At 49.0% G+C, this 16,741-nt stretch overlaps 1 protein-coding gene across 1 annotated transcript in view; it reads right to left on the minus strand.

Annotated features, from left to right (window-relative positions):
* Positions 1-6,105: 6,105 nt before the first annotated feature.
* Positions 6,106-16,741, minus strand: part of Mboat1 (membrane bound glycerophospholipid O-acyltransferase 1) — a 101,478-nt gene continuing 90,842 nt past the window's right edge. The window contains exons 11-13 of the mRNA XM_026402200.2: positions 16,546-16,678; positions 13,881-14,032; positions 6,106-7,310 (exon numbers count right to left, since the gene is read on the minus strand). Of these exons, the coding sequence (XP_026257985.1) occupies positions 7,184-7,310; positions 13,881-14,032; positions 16,546-16,678 (412 nt within the window). The 3' untranslated portion in view covers positions 6,106-7,183. The remainder of the gene's footprint in view (positions 7,311-13,880; positions 14,033-16,545; positions 16,679-16,741) is intronic.

Below are 16,741 nucleotides of genomic sequence, written 5' to 3' on the forward strand. Positions count from 1 at the left end.
TTATCCAATACAAGAGAAAGCGACGGCATTTGGAGATACGGCCTTTAAAGAGTTAAAATGAGCTCATGATGGTGAGCCTTACTCCCATATGACTGGAGTTCCTACAGGAAGAGGAGTTTAGGAGACACACACACACACACACACACACACACACACACACACGTGCACGCACGAAAGACCACAGAAGGCACAGGGAGAGGTCTACCATCTGCAAGCCCAGGAGAGGGTCTGAGGAGAAACCAGCCCTGATGATCCCTGGGCCTTGGATCTGGAGCCTCCGGGACCGTGAGGCCATGCATGGCTCTTGGTTGTGACAGTGCAATGAGATGACTTGCACAAAGCCCGTCCTGGGAGGGAATGACACTCTTTCTATGCAGTTAATGAAACACGACAGTCTTTAACAGAATCACCCACTACCAGGAGCTGTAAAAGGCCAAGACGTAGGAAATGAGGTGTCCAGAGGCTGGAGAACCCCGGGCGCCTTCTCGGCAGACTGTTCTTACTTCACCCAGCCCCGAGGGGACAGGAGTTCAGGCAGCACCATGTTCAAGGGAAATCCTGGATTTAAGGAAGAGAAAATATGGAGCTGCTGGCCCGTTGCTGGGGCCATTTGTAGAGCTGGTCTCCAGATGCAAGGGCAAGAAGCCCAAGATCCATCTTTAAGATGGCACCCTCCCTCAGCCAGAGGAGCAACCTGCTGTGGTGAGTGGAATTCACTCACCTGTGCATTTGTCCCCAGACCTCTTGAGACAGGGCTGTACTAGGTACAAAGATTCGAAGAAACACAACTTAGGGAGGCCAGGCATTGGGCCGTGGGGAGAGACATCTGGGATCAAGCCAGTCAGCCCATGAGCAGAACCCAGAGGTGATGGACTTCCCAGGGGAATGGCATCTTGTACAAGGGATTCCTTTGAGAATGTAGAGGCCAGCCAGCCAACAGCTCCATGTTTCCTCTTCCCTCTGAGGCCAGGTTCTCTTGAATATGGCACAGCTTTGAGCTCTTTTTGCTGTGGTAAGTGCCTGCTCAGAAAACACAGGTCTTAGCCAGGTGTGGAGCAACCCTGTAATCCCAGCAACTCAGGAGGCTAAGGCAGGAGGATCACAAGTTCAAGGCCAGCCTCAGCAACTTAGCAAGCCTCTAAGCAATTTGGTGAGACCCTGTCTCAAATTAAAAAGTGAGGGGAGTTAGCAAGATGGCTCAGTGGTTAAGTGCCTCTGAGTTAAATTTCTAGGGAAGGAAGGAGGGAAGTTATGAAGGAAGGAAATGGGGGAGTTCTGGGCAGCAGAATGAAGAACTAAGTGAAACAGCTCTCTGCTAGAGAGGTGCTTTACCACTGGGGCAGACACTGGCCTGAAGCAAGGGGCACACCCAGGCTGGGGAGAGGGAAGGTCTGGGTGTCATGCCGCAGAGAGCAGGAGCTAACAGGAGGTTTCATGAAGAGCAAGGGCCAGATGAGCTGTCCAGGAAGTCCCCAGCAGCAGTGTGGAGATGGCAGGGACAACGTGACAGGTGACCAGGCAGAATCTTGCCTGGCATCTGGTGACTCCTCCAGATCAGTGCACAGGGAGGCAGGTGTAACTTGTGACTGCACTGGAGGACCTAAACCATGAGCCAAAATGAACCTTTCTTCTTTAAGTTGATTTTCTCAGGTGCTTTGTCATAGCAATGGAAAGCTGACCAGCACAGCTAGTATATCTGGGGATTCTCACAGGAAGCTTAGTCAGCACAGATTTTGTTCCAATCTGTAGCTCCTACTGTATTTTCTGTCTTATTCAGTTTGTTTTCTTTTCTCTTAACAGTAAGCAAAACCGGAATCAAGTATGCCCTTTTCTAAGACTCTGGGGATAGAGTACTTGCCTAGTGTGCACAAGGCCCTGGGTTCATTTCCCAGCACTGCAAAAATAAAAATTAAAGAAGTCTTGGTAGCCAAGAGAGAAAATTATACGACAATCAGCAGTTAAATACCTTCCTGTTCTTAAAGGCCACCCTGACCTGTCTACCCACTGACAATTCTCCTTCTTCTCAGGCCTCCATTTCTGTCATCTCTTATTTGGCTCCTGAGTTGTCTATGCCTTAATTCACCAAAGTGCCCTTGACTTCTCTGGCAATGAAGCAGGGTCCTAGCATACAAGGGCCACCCCAAGTCTCAGACAACCTTTGCATATCTCAAAATATGTCAATACCAAATAAAAGGCCGTTTATTAATAAAATCTGCTGAGAGCCACAGCCGAGTAGGAATGGCCCCTGGCATTTTGCCAATAGTATTGGTTCAGAGGCGAGCCATTAAGATGATGCTGGATTGATTCAATTGTATATTAGACCTTTACTGTCCGACTCAGCCCGCTACTTTGGAGTTCTCGCGGGGATTCCTGGAGAGTTCCCATTGGTTGGGGAAGTGGCGGAGGAGGGATTTCCGGTTGGTGGTTCCTGGAGGAGCCGCATGGGTGGCATTCGGGAGAGTTCCCGGGGAGCGTGTGTGGAGTGTGCTGGTGGAGTTCAGAAATAAAGTCTGTTCCTGCTTGAGTGGCTCGTGATTTGTGCCCAGCCAGACTGCGGCAAAAATCAATGGTAGAAGGTCCAAAAGGCCATTTCTTCACCGTAATCGAACAATTTGGCTTGACCTCCACCTCACCAGGGAAAGGGAGGCCCAGCTATCCACCTGGCCCCCTTCCTATTGCCCCTCTCCTTGCATACTCAGGAAGCTCCCCAGGTAGGGCCAGCCAGTCGGCCTCTGGAAACCCAGACCAGATGAGGCTGGAGTTACTTTCACTCTAAAACTTTGTCTCTCTGAAAACCAATGTGCTTCTGCAACGGAGAGTGAGATGGACCTCAGAGTCAGCCACCCCAGGACTCAAGCCCGGCTCCCCCACAGACTAGCTGTGCAACCTCAGGCACATTACCTGTGTTCAACAGAGTTTAAGGGAGGCCTCTATTGGGGTCTGGCTCCAGCATCAAGCCCCAGTAGACCTGGCCAAACCTGAGTGGTGCCACTCGTGCTGAGGAGGCAGGGTGAGATCCACACAGCCAGGCTTTCCTGACTACAGGAGGTGTCACTGCACCTGGTTTCGTGTAATCTGAAGTCCCTCTTCTTTGTCCCTTACAAAACACACACACAAAAATAACCCGAATAACCTGATGCTACCCAGTCAGCTATTTTTCTACTGTTCCCTGTTTCCAAACTCACTGTCGCCCACTGCCCACTGGAAGCTCCCGTTCTATGTCATAGAATAGAGGCTGTTTCAGTGAATCAGGAAAAAGAAAGACCCAGTTAGAGCTGGAACTAAATTTGTTGTCAGTTCATCTTTCAACACCTGTTACTTCCAGCCTCCATGGCTTGGTTTCCATTTCTGCAAAGAGCAGAAAATACTGCCAAGTTCCCAGAACTGGATTAGGTACTAAAAATGAAAATAGCTGTCAATGAATGCTGATTCTCTTCCTCTTAGCATATAGTAGATAGCCTTAACTAAGTTTAGGGAACGAGACAAAGCTCACGTTGGGCTGGGACTTTTCTAGAAAACGTCTTTCCTGCCTGGCTTCATGAAGGCATCTGCTGAGCCTGGAAATTACCTCCATGGGCAACCATGAAAGCACAAACTGCTCCTTTGGCAGCTACAGCACTGACCGGCATGGGCATGTTCAAGGTCAATGGGCAACTTCAGGGTAAGGGTAAGGCTAACTTCACCTGGATGGAGCACAGAGAGCAGTGATGCTCCTGCACTGTGTCACCTTTAAGCACTGTGAGATGTGGATGCTCTGCACTTGGCGGAAGATGAGGATGAGGCCACCAATCACTCTCCCTTTTCTGCTTGCTGGGGTTCTCCTGGCGCTCCTATAGCACCCAGCTCTGGACGGCATCTTTCTGAGCCTACCTTGACCATGTCTGGGGCAGAGATGGGGTCTTCAGCATCTTTTACTTGCAGTGCATAGCAGAGTGCCCATCCCCTACCAGGCCTGACACATCTGATAAATAAGCAGATGCATTAATTAACGGATGGACTAACCAAGCAGGTTCAGGCTGTGTCAACCGGGCTGCCTGAGTGATGATTTCACATAACTTGCTTACAGAATTCCCTGAAAACACAAGCTTTTATTTCAAACCCTAATTCTGGAAAGCAGAAATGATGTTTCCCAGTGCAGAAGCAGCTCAATCAAAGCTGTCAAGTGCAATGATGCATTGAACGAATCCCCTCACTCCCTCATTCAATCGACAAACACTTACTGAATCTTCATTATGTGACAGGCACCACACTGCGTGCCAGGGGAGAGAGGAGGTGCAGCCCCTGGAGCAACCACACTGTGACCGATGTTTTTAACCTTGGCTGTGGTTCCAATGTGAGGAGTCCAGAAAGACCAGGGGGACCAGCCACTCCTTGACTGACCAGGAACCTTCAGTAATGGTGGCCAAGCAGCCCTCCAATTCCGGGGCACCACCTGCTAATTCCTCTCTTCTTGACCTACTCGATTCTTCCTGCCTTTTCCTCCCTTAACCAGTCACATTCTCAAACAGAAATATCTACTACTTTTTGCAATTACTGAATAATATTCTTGCTCCTTATGGAGCAGGGAGGGCGTGGCGTGCACACACACACACACACACACACACACACACACGCATGCATTAAAATAGAGCACTTCAGATTGGGCTTTGAAAGAAAACAGAAAAGGTATTTCTTTTCCACTGAAACTCCCCAATCCAACACATTTTGATTAAGTGCACATTACCTTTGGGACAACATAGAAATCTAAGGCAATAAAAACAGACCCAACGTCTTCGAACTCTGACCCTCAGTTGGAACATTTTTCTTATGGGTAAACATTCCTCAGGAGAAAACGGGCAGGAGTCTATTGTCTCTGCACTGTCCTTTTAGTACCTACTAGAGTCACACTGAGAAGCTGGCCACCCTGCGGTCACCTCTCTTCTCCTTACCAAAGTTCTTCTCCCAGAAATGAAGATACTCACGTACAGTGACACCTGACCATAAACCATACAGCCAGAAATCACACGGAGAGCTCAGAGACTCCCCTGGAGAATGCACACGTGTCCTGCCCATGGTGACTTGGACCCTTCTCACTAGTGGGCAAGATGCGCATGTTGCCTGGTCTTGCACCTCAAGGTATTCGTGTTGGAAAGACTGATCGATTCTAGGCACCTACATCCCTGGCCTGCCTGGGATCCTCCTGGGATTGCACTGTGGAGTAGGGTGGCCCTGGGAGCCTCCTGCCCCGGCACACATGCACTCCTTATGTGGGCCTCTCCTGTCCCCTGGCTTCTCACCTGCTGTCCTACCTCCTCCAGCTTCCAATTCCGCCCGGTCTCTGCTTCCCTCGGCCTCCGCCCGCTTCTGCACCCCTGCCCCACCACCACTCTCCTCTGCTGGTTTGGCTTCCACCAACTGAAAACATTGGTGGGGAAGGGTGTCTGTGCTTAACACTTATTATTATTATTATTCCCTAAACAATTTAATTGTTAAAGGGACTTAGGCGTCCCTGGACTTTGGATCTGAAGGGTCCTGAGACCAACGCCCCGCGGCTGCAGAGGAAGGACGACTGTCCCCTCCCCCAGCACCAGGATCCGGAAAATGCACTGAAAGGATGAGCTCGTCACTTCCAGGATCCACGATCCTCAGAGAAGCAGCCGCAGGACACTGCGTGGGAAGACCCACGGCCACCGGCTGTCACAAGATGGGCCAGCAACCACAGGTCAGCTCTACCACCAGCCCTGGCACTTAGCAAATGTCCAGTTATCAGCTTCCTCCTCTAGAGAGGAAATTGACCCTACCTGCAAAACTGGGAATAAAGACCACAAATCAGACTGGAAAGAAAGACCATCCAAGTGCCTGACATTATAGTAAAACTGAGCATGCCACAATGCCCACATTTTAGGGAAATAAAGCCACACTGCTGAAAGGTCCTACAAAACAATAAAACTTTGTGCACATTTATTAACACACACACACACACACACACACTCCTGAATATCGGTTATTTCGAAGCGAAAAGTAAAGCTTACATTCAGAAACATTTTCTTTATACAGAAACATAGTATTTATTCAGTGAGAAACTAACTTTTACCATCTCATTGGAACAAATTTTCTCCCCCCAAGCTGTTTGATTGAAGGCACATCATTGCAGCATATATTTCATTATTATCTTCATTATTTTCCACAATATCTAATAGCATGTTTTCTTCTCCCACAGAGAACACCACCCAATAGTAGTCCCCAAAAGGAGCCATGGTACATTCATAACAAAGACAGAAAAGAAAACTGACTTTAAATTTCTGCTTTCTAATATATGATAAGTCAGCTTCAACAAAGCTGGATTTAATCAGCTACAAAATGGAAAAATGGAAAATCAGCCTGTGTGGACGTTGCAGCCACCATCATTAACACCTCCATGAAAAGAGGGGAGCGAGGGAATCATCTTCTGCTTCTTACCAAACTTCTGTGTGACTTTCAATTTCGATTTAAAGGGATTATTGCTTCAAAGGGCATTCTGCTGCCTGGGACGGGGTCTCGGTGTCTCCTGGGGCCATCTTGAAGCAGGTGCATGGGAAACGGAAATGGCAGCTCCCTCTGCGGCTCTGGGCACTCATGGGAGAGGTACTCATTTCCTATCTTGGCTCAGTTCAGGAAAAACGAAGGGAAAGGGTTCCATTCCTGGGGGAAATGCAGCCTCTCTGAGGGCACATGAGTTCATTTCAAGTTTTCAGGGGCAGTCCTCCATGATCCCTCTCCTCCAGGGTCTGCTGAGTGTAGTCACTGTATCCACAAACCAGTAATGTCACACATCAAAGGGGTCGGAGCTGCTGAGGAACCGCCATGTCTGTGACATCTTCTCAGCAATCACCTTCTAACTTCCGGAGCCAATGCCCAGCCTGCGGCATCCAGAGTCCAGCAGATGAAAACCATGTCAGTAAGGCAAAGACCCGGCAGCCCAGACGGACTGTCTCCCCACCTCCAGCCACTGACAGGTCCTAGAAAATGTTAAAACAAATAGACTGCACATGGCCAATGTAACTGTACAAAAAGGCTTCACAAAAATACTCCCTGCAGTTAAAACAAACAAACAAACAAACAAAAAGCATGTAAACATGGCCTCTAAGTCACTGGAGAGCCTTCGAGCCCTTTCTTGGTCTCCCCAATGTCTTACAATTTTACTTGTTCGGCTTTCTTGGAGGTATCAGTCTGTTTTCTTCTTATTAACAGAATTTGTGGTCTGAGGCTGCCTTTGAAGATGAGCTTGTGGTTTGATTGGCAGAAAAAGTATGATCAGGAGACTTATGATGTGTAAGTAAAAGTACATGGACCTAGGGAAAAAAAAAAAAGTTATACTTCAAAGGACCTATATGGGAAATACCTCCTGAGCACCTCATCTTCAGTAGGCAAGTGGAGACACTGTTTTAGAGGTGCCAAGGAGCCTCCTCAGGCTGGCCCTGCCCGTCCCTCAAAGCTGTGCAGAGAGAACCAACCAGCCATCTGCAGACAAGCGTCATACTGCTCCAGGAACATAATAAGCAGACTAAGAGAAGTCGCTCCATAAGCCAGAAATCTTCAACATTCAAAATGCACAAGAACCAACTCCAACCCAATTCTCAACACAAATTTAATAAATACTTTCCCCTGTATGTTCTTCCTAAGTGTGAGGGGTTCTTCTTGTGTGTCTCATGAAGGATTCTGATTTTGAAAACTGGTCTATAATCCTGAAAATAAGTTCCATCCAAACTAAGAAACAAGTATTATGCTTGAGCTCTGACTTTCATTAAAAAAACACACACACACACACACACATCCTTCAGCAGTGTGCACGATGTAGATGCTGATATTTATTGGGCACAGCCTATCAATAAATGTGTGTACTTAGAAACAGCCGACATTAGCAGAACTGTTCCGGATCCATCTGGATGCTGGAATGGGTGCTTTCTCCAGGAGAAAAGGCGGGGGGGCGGCGGGGGGGGGGGTACCAGGGATTGAACCTGGGGGCGCTTAACCACTGAGCCACATCCCCAGCCCTTTTGATTATTTTTTAAATTCTGAAACAGGGTCTTACTAAGTTGCTTAGGGCTCGACAAGTCGCCGAGGCTGGCTCTGAACTCACAATCCTCCTGCCTCAGACTACCAAGTCACTGAGATTATAGGCATGTGCCACCGTGCCCAGCTCTCCAACACCGTCTTAAGATTCAAGAGAAATAGTGTGAGAGGAAGGGGGAAACACAATGACTTAAGCATCATTCTTCAGCTTTAAGTAGAACGTTAGGCACAGGAGTACCAGGAAATGCTCTCAGCTGCCCCCTCCTTCAGCAGGAGGAATCTCCCTACAGTGGTCTGCAGAAGAGTCAAGAGCAGGAATAGATTTTCATTCATTTAATGTTTCAATAAACATTTATGGCTTCAGATGATGAAGCATTAGCCAGGCACGATGGTGAATAATCCCAGCAGCTCAGAAGGCTGAGGAAGGAGCCTTGCAAGTTCAAGGCCAGCCGCAGCAATTCAGCGAGGCCCAAGTAAATCAGTAAGAGGCTGTCTCAAAATAAACAGTTTTTAAAGAAAGGAGGGGTGGGGCTGGTAATGTAGCTCAATGAGGAAGCACCCCAGGTTCAATCCCCAGGACCACACCAAAAAAAGAAAAAGGAAAGTGTAAAGCATTAAACCAGGATCTACAAAAAGACATAAGCCTCCCCCCCCTCTCTTGGGACAATGATAACAAGAGAACAATCCTCCTGTGGAATCATGGGAATTGGTTCTAGGATTCCCCAAAGGTACTGCACCTTACATGAAATAGTACAGCCTTTGCATATAACATACGCACGTACTCTGGAGTACTTTAAAGTACTTCAATCATCTCTGGATTACCTATAATACCTTACACAGTGTAAGTGCTATGCAAATACTTGTTACACTACATCATTTCGGGAGTAATGACAAGAGGAGAAGTCTGTATGCATTCAGGACAGAAGCAATTTTTTTCTACCTATTTTCCATCCACGGTTGGTTGAATCCATGGCTACCGAACCCATCGATACAGAGGACCGACTGGACATGATTAATGCTCACCTAACCAGAAGCAAAGGGTGAATAGGTACAGCAATTAATCATCTAATTTACTTCTAAGAACATTATTGAGGGTGAAAAAGGGCTCCACAGATAAACATGCTGGTTAACACATATACACTGAGGTTTTCTCAAAATGTGCTCTAGCCATAGGTAACTACGGCTTTCCAAGTCTACACACCTAAAATACACTTTGTCCGGGTGTTTTGCATTAATCTTTTATACATGGCCAAATCGGCATGGTAGCAACTATATTAGATTAAATCCAAACAGCAGCCAGGCATGGTGATGCATGCCTGCAATCCCAGCGATTTGGGAGGCTGAGGCAGAGGGATTGCTAGTTTGAGACCAGCCTTAGCAACTTAGTGAAATAAATAAAATAAATAAAAAAGGGCTGGGGATGTGGCTCAGTGATCTAGCACCCCTGAGTTCAATCCCTAGTACTGCAAATATAATTAATTAAATAAATCCAAATACTTTGGCAAAATTTTGATTCCCTAGAGAGGTTTAGTAACCACTTCTGAGATTCCACATTTTTCTAGGACTATAAAGAATGGGGTCCTAATGATGAGAATAAGATGTATCCTATACTTTATAATTTTATTAATTAAAAATGAAAGACTGTTTCATCCTTTTATTAAAGAAAGACTCAGCTCAACATTTCCTGAGCAGGCCAAGGTGCTGACCCAAATCCTCCAGACACAAAAGTGAAGAAGGCACAATCTTTGCCCTCAAGGAGTCTGCCATCTGCAAAATTTCTTCCCACATTCCTACACGCTGAATTTAAGAAAGCATTATCTAATTAAAGACAAATTAATGTATGAGGATTTGGATTTTCAAAATGGTTTCACAGAAAGTTTCTTTCAGAATACAGTCAAGTGGCCAGGTGCAGCGGTGCACAGCCATAACTCCATCGGCTTGGGAGGCTGAGGCAGGAGGATCGTGAATTCAAAGCCAGCCTCAGCAACTTAGCGAGGCCCTAAGCAACCTAGTAAGACCCTATCTCAAAATAAAATACAGAAAAGGGCTGGGGGTGTGGCTCAGTGGTTAAGCCCCCCTGGGTTCAATCTCCAGTAAAAAAAAAATAATAATAATATTAATAATAATACAGTCAAGTGTTCATTAAACTTGAGAGTCACTGACAATTCAAAGGAAAAGTGTTGAGAGATTTAAAGCTGTAATTTGAGGACACTCTAGACTGAAAGCCGACCAGACACAAACACAAAGCACAGGAGGGGCCTGAAGGCTGAGCAACGCAGGGCATGCTGACAAACAGGTTTGCCGACAGCTATCTTTGGTGGCCTGTGACAGCTGGGAGCCCCGTGAGGTGCAGACCCAGAAAGCAACCGAGGCTCACTCCACTGAATGGCTGGTGATTTTGACTCTTTCATCAGATTCAGAGGTTCTCAAGAGATTCTGAAAACACGTTGGAGGTGCAATCAATCTCCAATGGCCATGGGTACACAGGTGGCTGTTAAAATTCAATGGGATTGAAGGCTCATTCCAAATGCTCAATGGTCACACATGCTCGTGGCTAATACGTGGGCCATCTAATGCCCAGAGAAAAGAACATGTCATCCATCACAGACGCTTCTGTTGGGCTGGGCTGATGCAGACAGGGAGCTTACACATAGAGTATGGATTACACGTATTATCATACATGCCAGATAACTTTAGGTGACATCAACTCTAATGGACCAATTTGGAAAAATATTTTGTTTTATCCTCAACAAAGGTGTTTAAAAACGCATTTTAGATTATTTTTTTAAAGCCATGGAAAGCCGCTTGACAACAATTTGATTCCACCTAAGTGCCGGAATTAGCACACACTTTAGTTGGTTAAATGCAAGTTATCATAAACATGTCTTAACTTACTTTGATCTGCAAGCAGCAATTTACTTCCAAAATAGCTTCTCCTCAACAAATTTTTAGTGATTACACTGCTGATCTTGCCATTAAAGGAACTTTGAGTCTGAAACGCAGAGCTGATTCTGGGTTGCTGTGTGAGTTTTATTCCACGCACCCTCTCTGGGTCTCCACTTCCTCACGGGATGAATGGGGAGACTGCTAGCCTATCCCCCTCTCTCCCAGCCACCGCTGCGCACTTTACTGATCTGTGCACATCCCTGTTTCTCAGGAGTTCAAGGTCTGAAGCTTCCTCCTTCCCCAGGGGCCTCTCCATGCCATTCCCATCCCAGAAGCACAGCCCAGAGCCCTGCCCCAGGGCCCAGCTGAAAGGCCACTTCCGCCCAGAGCTGCCCTCTGCCCCAGGGAGGGTCAGATTCCTGTAGATAGACTCCCGAATCTTTGTCTCAGGGTGTGTTTATAATTTGTCACCCTTATCTCCCTCTCCCATCGGGCTGTCACCTCCGTGGGAGCACGAATGACCTGTCCACTGCGCAACGTCCAGGGCGCTGTAGGGATCCAATGGACTCGGTGGGACACACACAGTTTTGCTGTAACATGACAAATACATTCCGGAAAAATCTCGTGATTAGAATTCGGGGGCTTCTGGGGGCAGGGGGTCCTGCCCTAGAGGCAGACAACTCCACACCTGGGAGTTTCAGGGACCAGGAGGCCAAGCAGGACAGACCCACAGACCCACACCCATGGCGACATCTGGACAGCCCAGGCCGAGAGCTCCCGCGGCTGAAGACCTCGCCGGAGGGAACTAACAATGCAAAGGCAACGGGGAAAATGCCTGCTTGATCCAGGGCCCTGACAGAAGGACACGGAAAGGGAGGCTGGACAGGGGGCGGCCCCAAGGAAGGGACAGGGGCTCCAGCCAGCTGAGGGCAGAGGGCGGAGCCTAGGGGCGTGGTCTCCGGGGAGCCTGGGGGCATGGCCTCTGGGGGAGCCTGGGGCGTGGTCTCTGGGGGAGCCTGGGGCATGGCCTCTGGGGGAGCCCGGGGGCGTGGTCTCTGGGGGAGCCTGGGGCGTGGTCTCTGGGGGAGCCTGGGGCATGGCCTCTGGGGGAGCCTGGGGCATGGCCTCTGGGGGAGCCTGGGGGCGTGGTCTCTGGGGGAGCCCGGGGGCGTGGTCTCTGGGGGAGCCTGGGGCGTGGTCTCTGGGGGAGCCTGGGGCGTGGTCTCGGGGAGCCCGGGGGCGTGGTCTCTGGGGGAGCCCGGGGGCGTGGTCTCCTGGGGAGCACGGGGAGGGGTGCTCAAGTCAAGTTTCCTAGTACAGAGCAAAGAGGCTCCTCCTGCTGCAGCGGCTGAACTGAGGGCTCCGGTTTGCAGAGATGGTAACTCTTCCTGCTCTCCTGGCATCCCAGGAACACGGTGCGTGACCAGCACAACTTCCACGTCACCCCGGTGTGACTGCTCATCACCTACTATACCGTGGAAACACACGTAGCCGAACAGACCTCACTGATGAGTGTGTAAAGTTCCCTCCACCTTCTTTTCCTATAATCTTAAGAAAATCCTCTTACTTATGGATACCGATACACATAGTGGACAGGAAAAGTTCCAATCCATTCCTAACCAGTCCGGGGAACCCTCAGCTCACAAATAAGGTGTGTTTATGCAGGATCTGGGTCTGCAGAAACAAACGGAAAACAGGCAGACAGATGAACAGGAGAAAGGGGTAGAGATTTATCATGTGCACTGTGCCTGGGGTCCCGTGAAGAATGTCAAGGGCCAGATGGCTGAAGCTTAAACATCCTCTCACCGGGGAGGGAAGGGTGAAGCTGTGGGCAGCTCCAGAGGGAGAACAAAGGACTTAGGGGAGAACAGGCCGGAATGACAGGCAACCCCCTGGGACAAAGGCTGCCAGGGTGTTGGATGCACGTCAATTTTTCTTGCAAAAAAGCCCAGCCTTTACATAAATAGGAGAATTTCAGAGAAAGCCCCTTCTTGCACTTCGGGAGGAAAAATAAGGGCAAGAGACTGGGGCTGGGTAGGGGGGCGAGGAGAGACCTTGGCCCTCCTTTAGTTCAAAGCATTCTGCATGACAAGGCATCAAAACTTGAAGTGTCATTTCCTGAGCCCTGAGGACTGCACTGTGTCTCTTTTTTCTAAGTCGCTTTCCTTTGTAGCCATACTATGTTCAAAACAGTACCTGGAAAAGCCTGTGCTGCTCAGCAGTAATGAAGCTACATTTACTGAATTCAGACCATAGGTTCTGGCCTGGGCCCTCTGCAAATCCTCCTTGTTCAATTCTAAGGACAGTCCCAACCACCACACTTGCGGTGGATTCTACTCTTGGCCTCCTTTCACGGTGAGGCGACACAGGAAGTTTCCAAGGCTCGGTGCCCCACCATTTCACAGTGGTGGGAAAACACAACAGATCAAACATCAGTGTAAAACAAGAAAAGGAAGCAATTGCAGGTCAGCAGTGCATTGGCAGCGCAGGGTCCGACTCGGGAACCCCTCGCACCTCTGGTGGGAGCCTCCCTCTGGACCCTAAATCCCACACACCCCTCTCCACCACGTGCATCAGGAGAACAAACCCCCGTGCACACCCCCCAGAGCAGCACCTCATGAAGGACACAGAGCGCTGCTACAGACCATGCAAACCTGGGCCCGGCTCCGGCCCTCTGATCCCCACTGTGGCCAGGGAGAGCAGTGGAGGCAGAATCTCTAACCTGGAGCACCTCACTGCCTGGAGCGCCCCTTACCGGCACCAGGAACACTGAGGCGCTCCCTGGAACCTCCCCGCAGGTGCTGATGGGGTGTGGTGGGGTCCTGGGGCAGGCGCCTCCTCGGAAGGTCCCCTTTGGGAATTCTTGGTTCAGTGTCACTATGCTGATGGAACCCACCCGACTCTAAGTCCACCACAGACCACAGAGCAGTCTGCCCGGCGGCAGCAGAGGGCAGGGAACTCACCTGTACAAGCTGAGGGCAGGCTCCGCGGCCAGCATGACGAAGGGCGCCACCGTGTAGGAGACGGCCAGCTGAGTGACAGCCCAGGTCACCAGGTCATACGCACACTTGAGAGCTTTGGAAGAAAGGAAGTGATGTCTGCAGTTGTTCCTCACCTGCAAGTCAAGCAGGGCAGGGGGCGGGTGAGAGACAGAACACGGGCTGCCGAAAATCACCAACCTCCAGAGTTCTCCTCCCCCCTGAAGATACCAGGGTGGCCTTCCTTACTGACAAAAAGAAATACAGGTTCACTGTAGAAAAACATTTAAGAAACAACTAAGAAAAAAAAAAGACTTTTTTTTTTTAAACATCTTCCTAAGAAAAAAAGCACTGTTTAAAAATTTGGCACATCGCTGGGTGCAGAGGCATGCGCCTGTAATCCCAGTGGCTCTGGAGGCTGAGGCAGGAGGATTGCAAGTTTGAGGCCAGCCTCATTTAGCAAGGACCTGAGCAACCTAGTGAGACCCTGTCTTAAAATAAAATGTTAAAAAAGGGCCAGGATGTGACTTAGTGGTTAAGCACCCCTGGATTCGATCCACAATACCCCCTCAAAAAAAAAAAAAAAAAGACACAACAGCCCTGCAAAGCGTTTCCTGTTTCTATGGTATCCCACTTGTATTCTTAATGGCACTCCTGTTAACTATCGCTCATGGACTTTTCATTTAACCATCTACCATGGGCTTTTCCCATGTCAGTAAACAGTACTCTCCATCATGATTTTAAGTGAATCGTGGGAGCTAGCTTGTCTTCTCACCTCCCGTTTTGCTATTACAAACAGCTCTGTGACGCATTCCCTAGTCAATACATCTCTCCGCTGTCCCCTGATTGTTTCCTTTGGGTGATGGTGGAACAAACCACGTCACTCTTCCTAACAGTAGGCACAGCTGCCACTTACGGGTGCTCCAGGTGCCACGCCTGGGCCAAGAGCCCACCAAGGAAGCACCTTCGTCCCTATCCTACAGAGGAAGACGTTCAGACAGCTCCCTGGTGTGGGAAAGGCTGTCAGAGGGCGACCCCCTGCCACTCCTCAGACACTGTGACTGGCGTGCCTCCGGGGGACACCTCCTCTCCAGATTCCTGAGGACGGGAACGGTGACAGGCCATGCAGCCCACAGGAGGGGAGCCTGGCCCCCTGAGTTCTCCAGGGCAGACCAGGCTGGGCTTCCGTGGGACACTATTAGGTGGCTCCCCCCGGCCTCAGACTTCCTGACTGTGGAGTTCCATCTCCTTCTAGAACAGACGGACACCCTGCTCCATGAACCCTCCCTCTCCCCTCCACCACCTGAAGGTGAGGGAGATTTCCAAGCCCCCCCAAAAAAAGCTCTCTCGCGGTCCTTCCTCATCAGAGCTTTGTTATGGATGGGAGAGGAGACCCGTCCGCCCTGCTGGTCGTGAGCAAGCAAGTGCAAATGCGTTCAGTTTGAAAAGTATTGTAACCAGCAAACAGCAGCCAGCCCTCTGCCCTGTCTGCCCGTGGACCCCAGCACGCTTCCGCCCAGCGAAGGCAGGAATTCCCCAGGGGAATGTCGTGTGGGCTGGGATAACGCGGCACCTACGATGCCCGTGTGTGGCTCCTGACAGATTCACAGGATGAATGCATCGAAGGCTCTGAAATCCACATCTAAAGTGGACTGCAACTAGTGTCATTTAAAACTCCTGGCGTCTGAACTAAGAAAGACCACCACCACCATCAAGGGCTGGGACTAAGCCAAATCCATCACCCTGCATGTGGCCACAGAAACACTTGGAATTGCAAGTACTTCTATGCACGTTCGTCTTCTTGGAAGACGATCACATTTTTCACTCCTTTAAGACCTGGCTTTCTAATAATCGAGTGGCAGGAACAACCGAGGACAAGCTAGAGGCTTCTCAAAAAAACAAACAAAAAACAAAAAACACACAAAAACTCGATTTGTGAAATTCACAAATAATGTTACACAAAGTTAACTGGATCGGACTCGAGACCGTAAGAGGTGAGGTCGGTCCCCTAGGGCACAGCTCCTGCCCTGTGGGGGCTGTCTCACTGCCCTGTGAGTTCTCTCTAGACTCGGGATAATAAAAGGTTAAATTAGGGGCCAAAATTATAGCTCGGCAGTAGAGCACTTGTCTTGCACATGTGAGGCAGCAGGTATGAGCCTCAGCACCTCATAAAAACAAAATTTAAAAATTTTTATCTATTTTAAATAAATAAAATAAAGATATTGTGTCCATCTTTTTAAAAAATCTTTTAAAAACTGTTAAATTAAGCAGTACATAACCAAACTGAAGTTATACGGAGCCAACGTGAACAATCATCAACGTCTATAATTAGTAGACTGTGTCTTCGCAGGCTTTAATAATTAAAATGTGTTCATCTCTTAAGGTAATAAATATTGCTCCTAAAATTCCTTTTGTTTTACAAAAACCCTCTGTAAATGGTACAGAAATAAAATGGTTGTCTTTGTAATGATCACAGGTACACGAAGTATTTCTCTAATAGGAAGATTTTTGTCTGTTGTTTGATTTTTCAAAATATCATTCCCACTGTCCCTCTCGCCCCCCCCCAATTTCTACCAGGACCTAAAAGATACCAACAAAGATCCAAGCGCCAGATCGCTGAAGGGAAGACCCCACACCCGAGGCAGCTTACCGCCCGAGCTGCTAACGTGACGAGGACTCCAGTTAGGAAGGTGAAGTAGTACCCCGGGTAGACGCCATGCCAGAGGGCGGAGAGGACGAAGGTCAGCACCGTAGGGCACCAGGGAACCCGCTCATAGCACACGCTGCAAAGAGAGGAAGGAACAGTGAAGGCAAGCATGTGGAGCCTGGCCCTGCCCTCCCCTGCC

The sequence above is a fragment of the Urocitellus parryii genome, chromosome 8 (assembly GCF_045843805.1).
Source record: "Urocitellus parryii isolate mUroPar1 chromosome 8, mUroPar1.hap1, whole genome shotgun sequence".
Classification (NCBI taxonomy): Eukaryota; Metazoa; Chordata; class Mammalia; order Rodentia; family Sciuridae; genus Urocitellus; species Urocitellus parryii.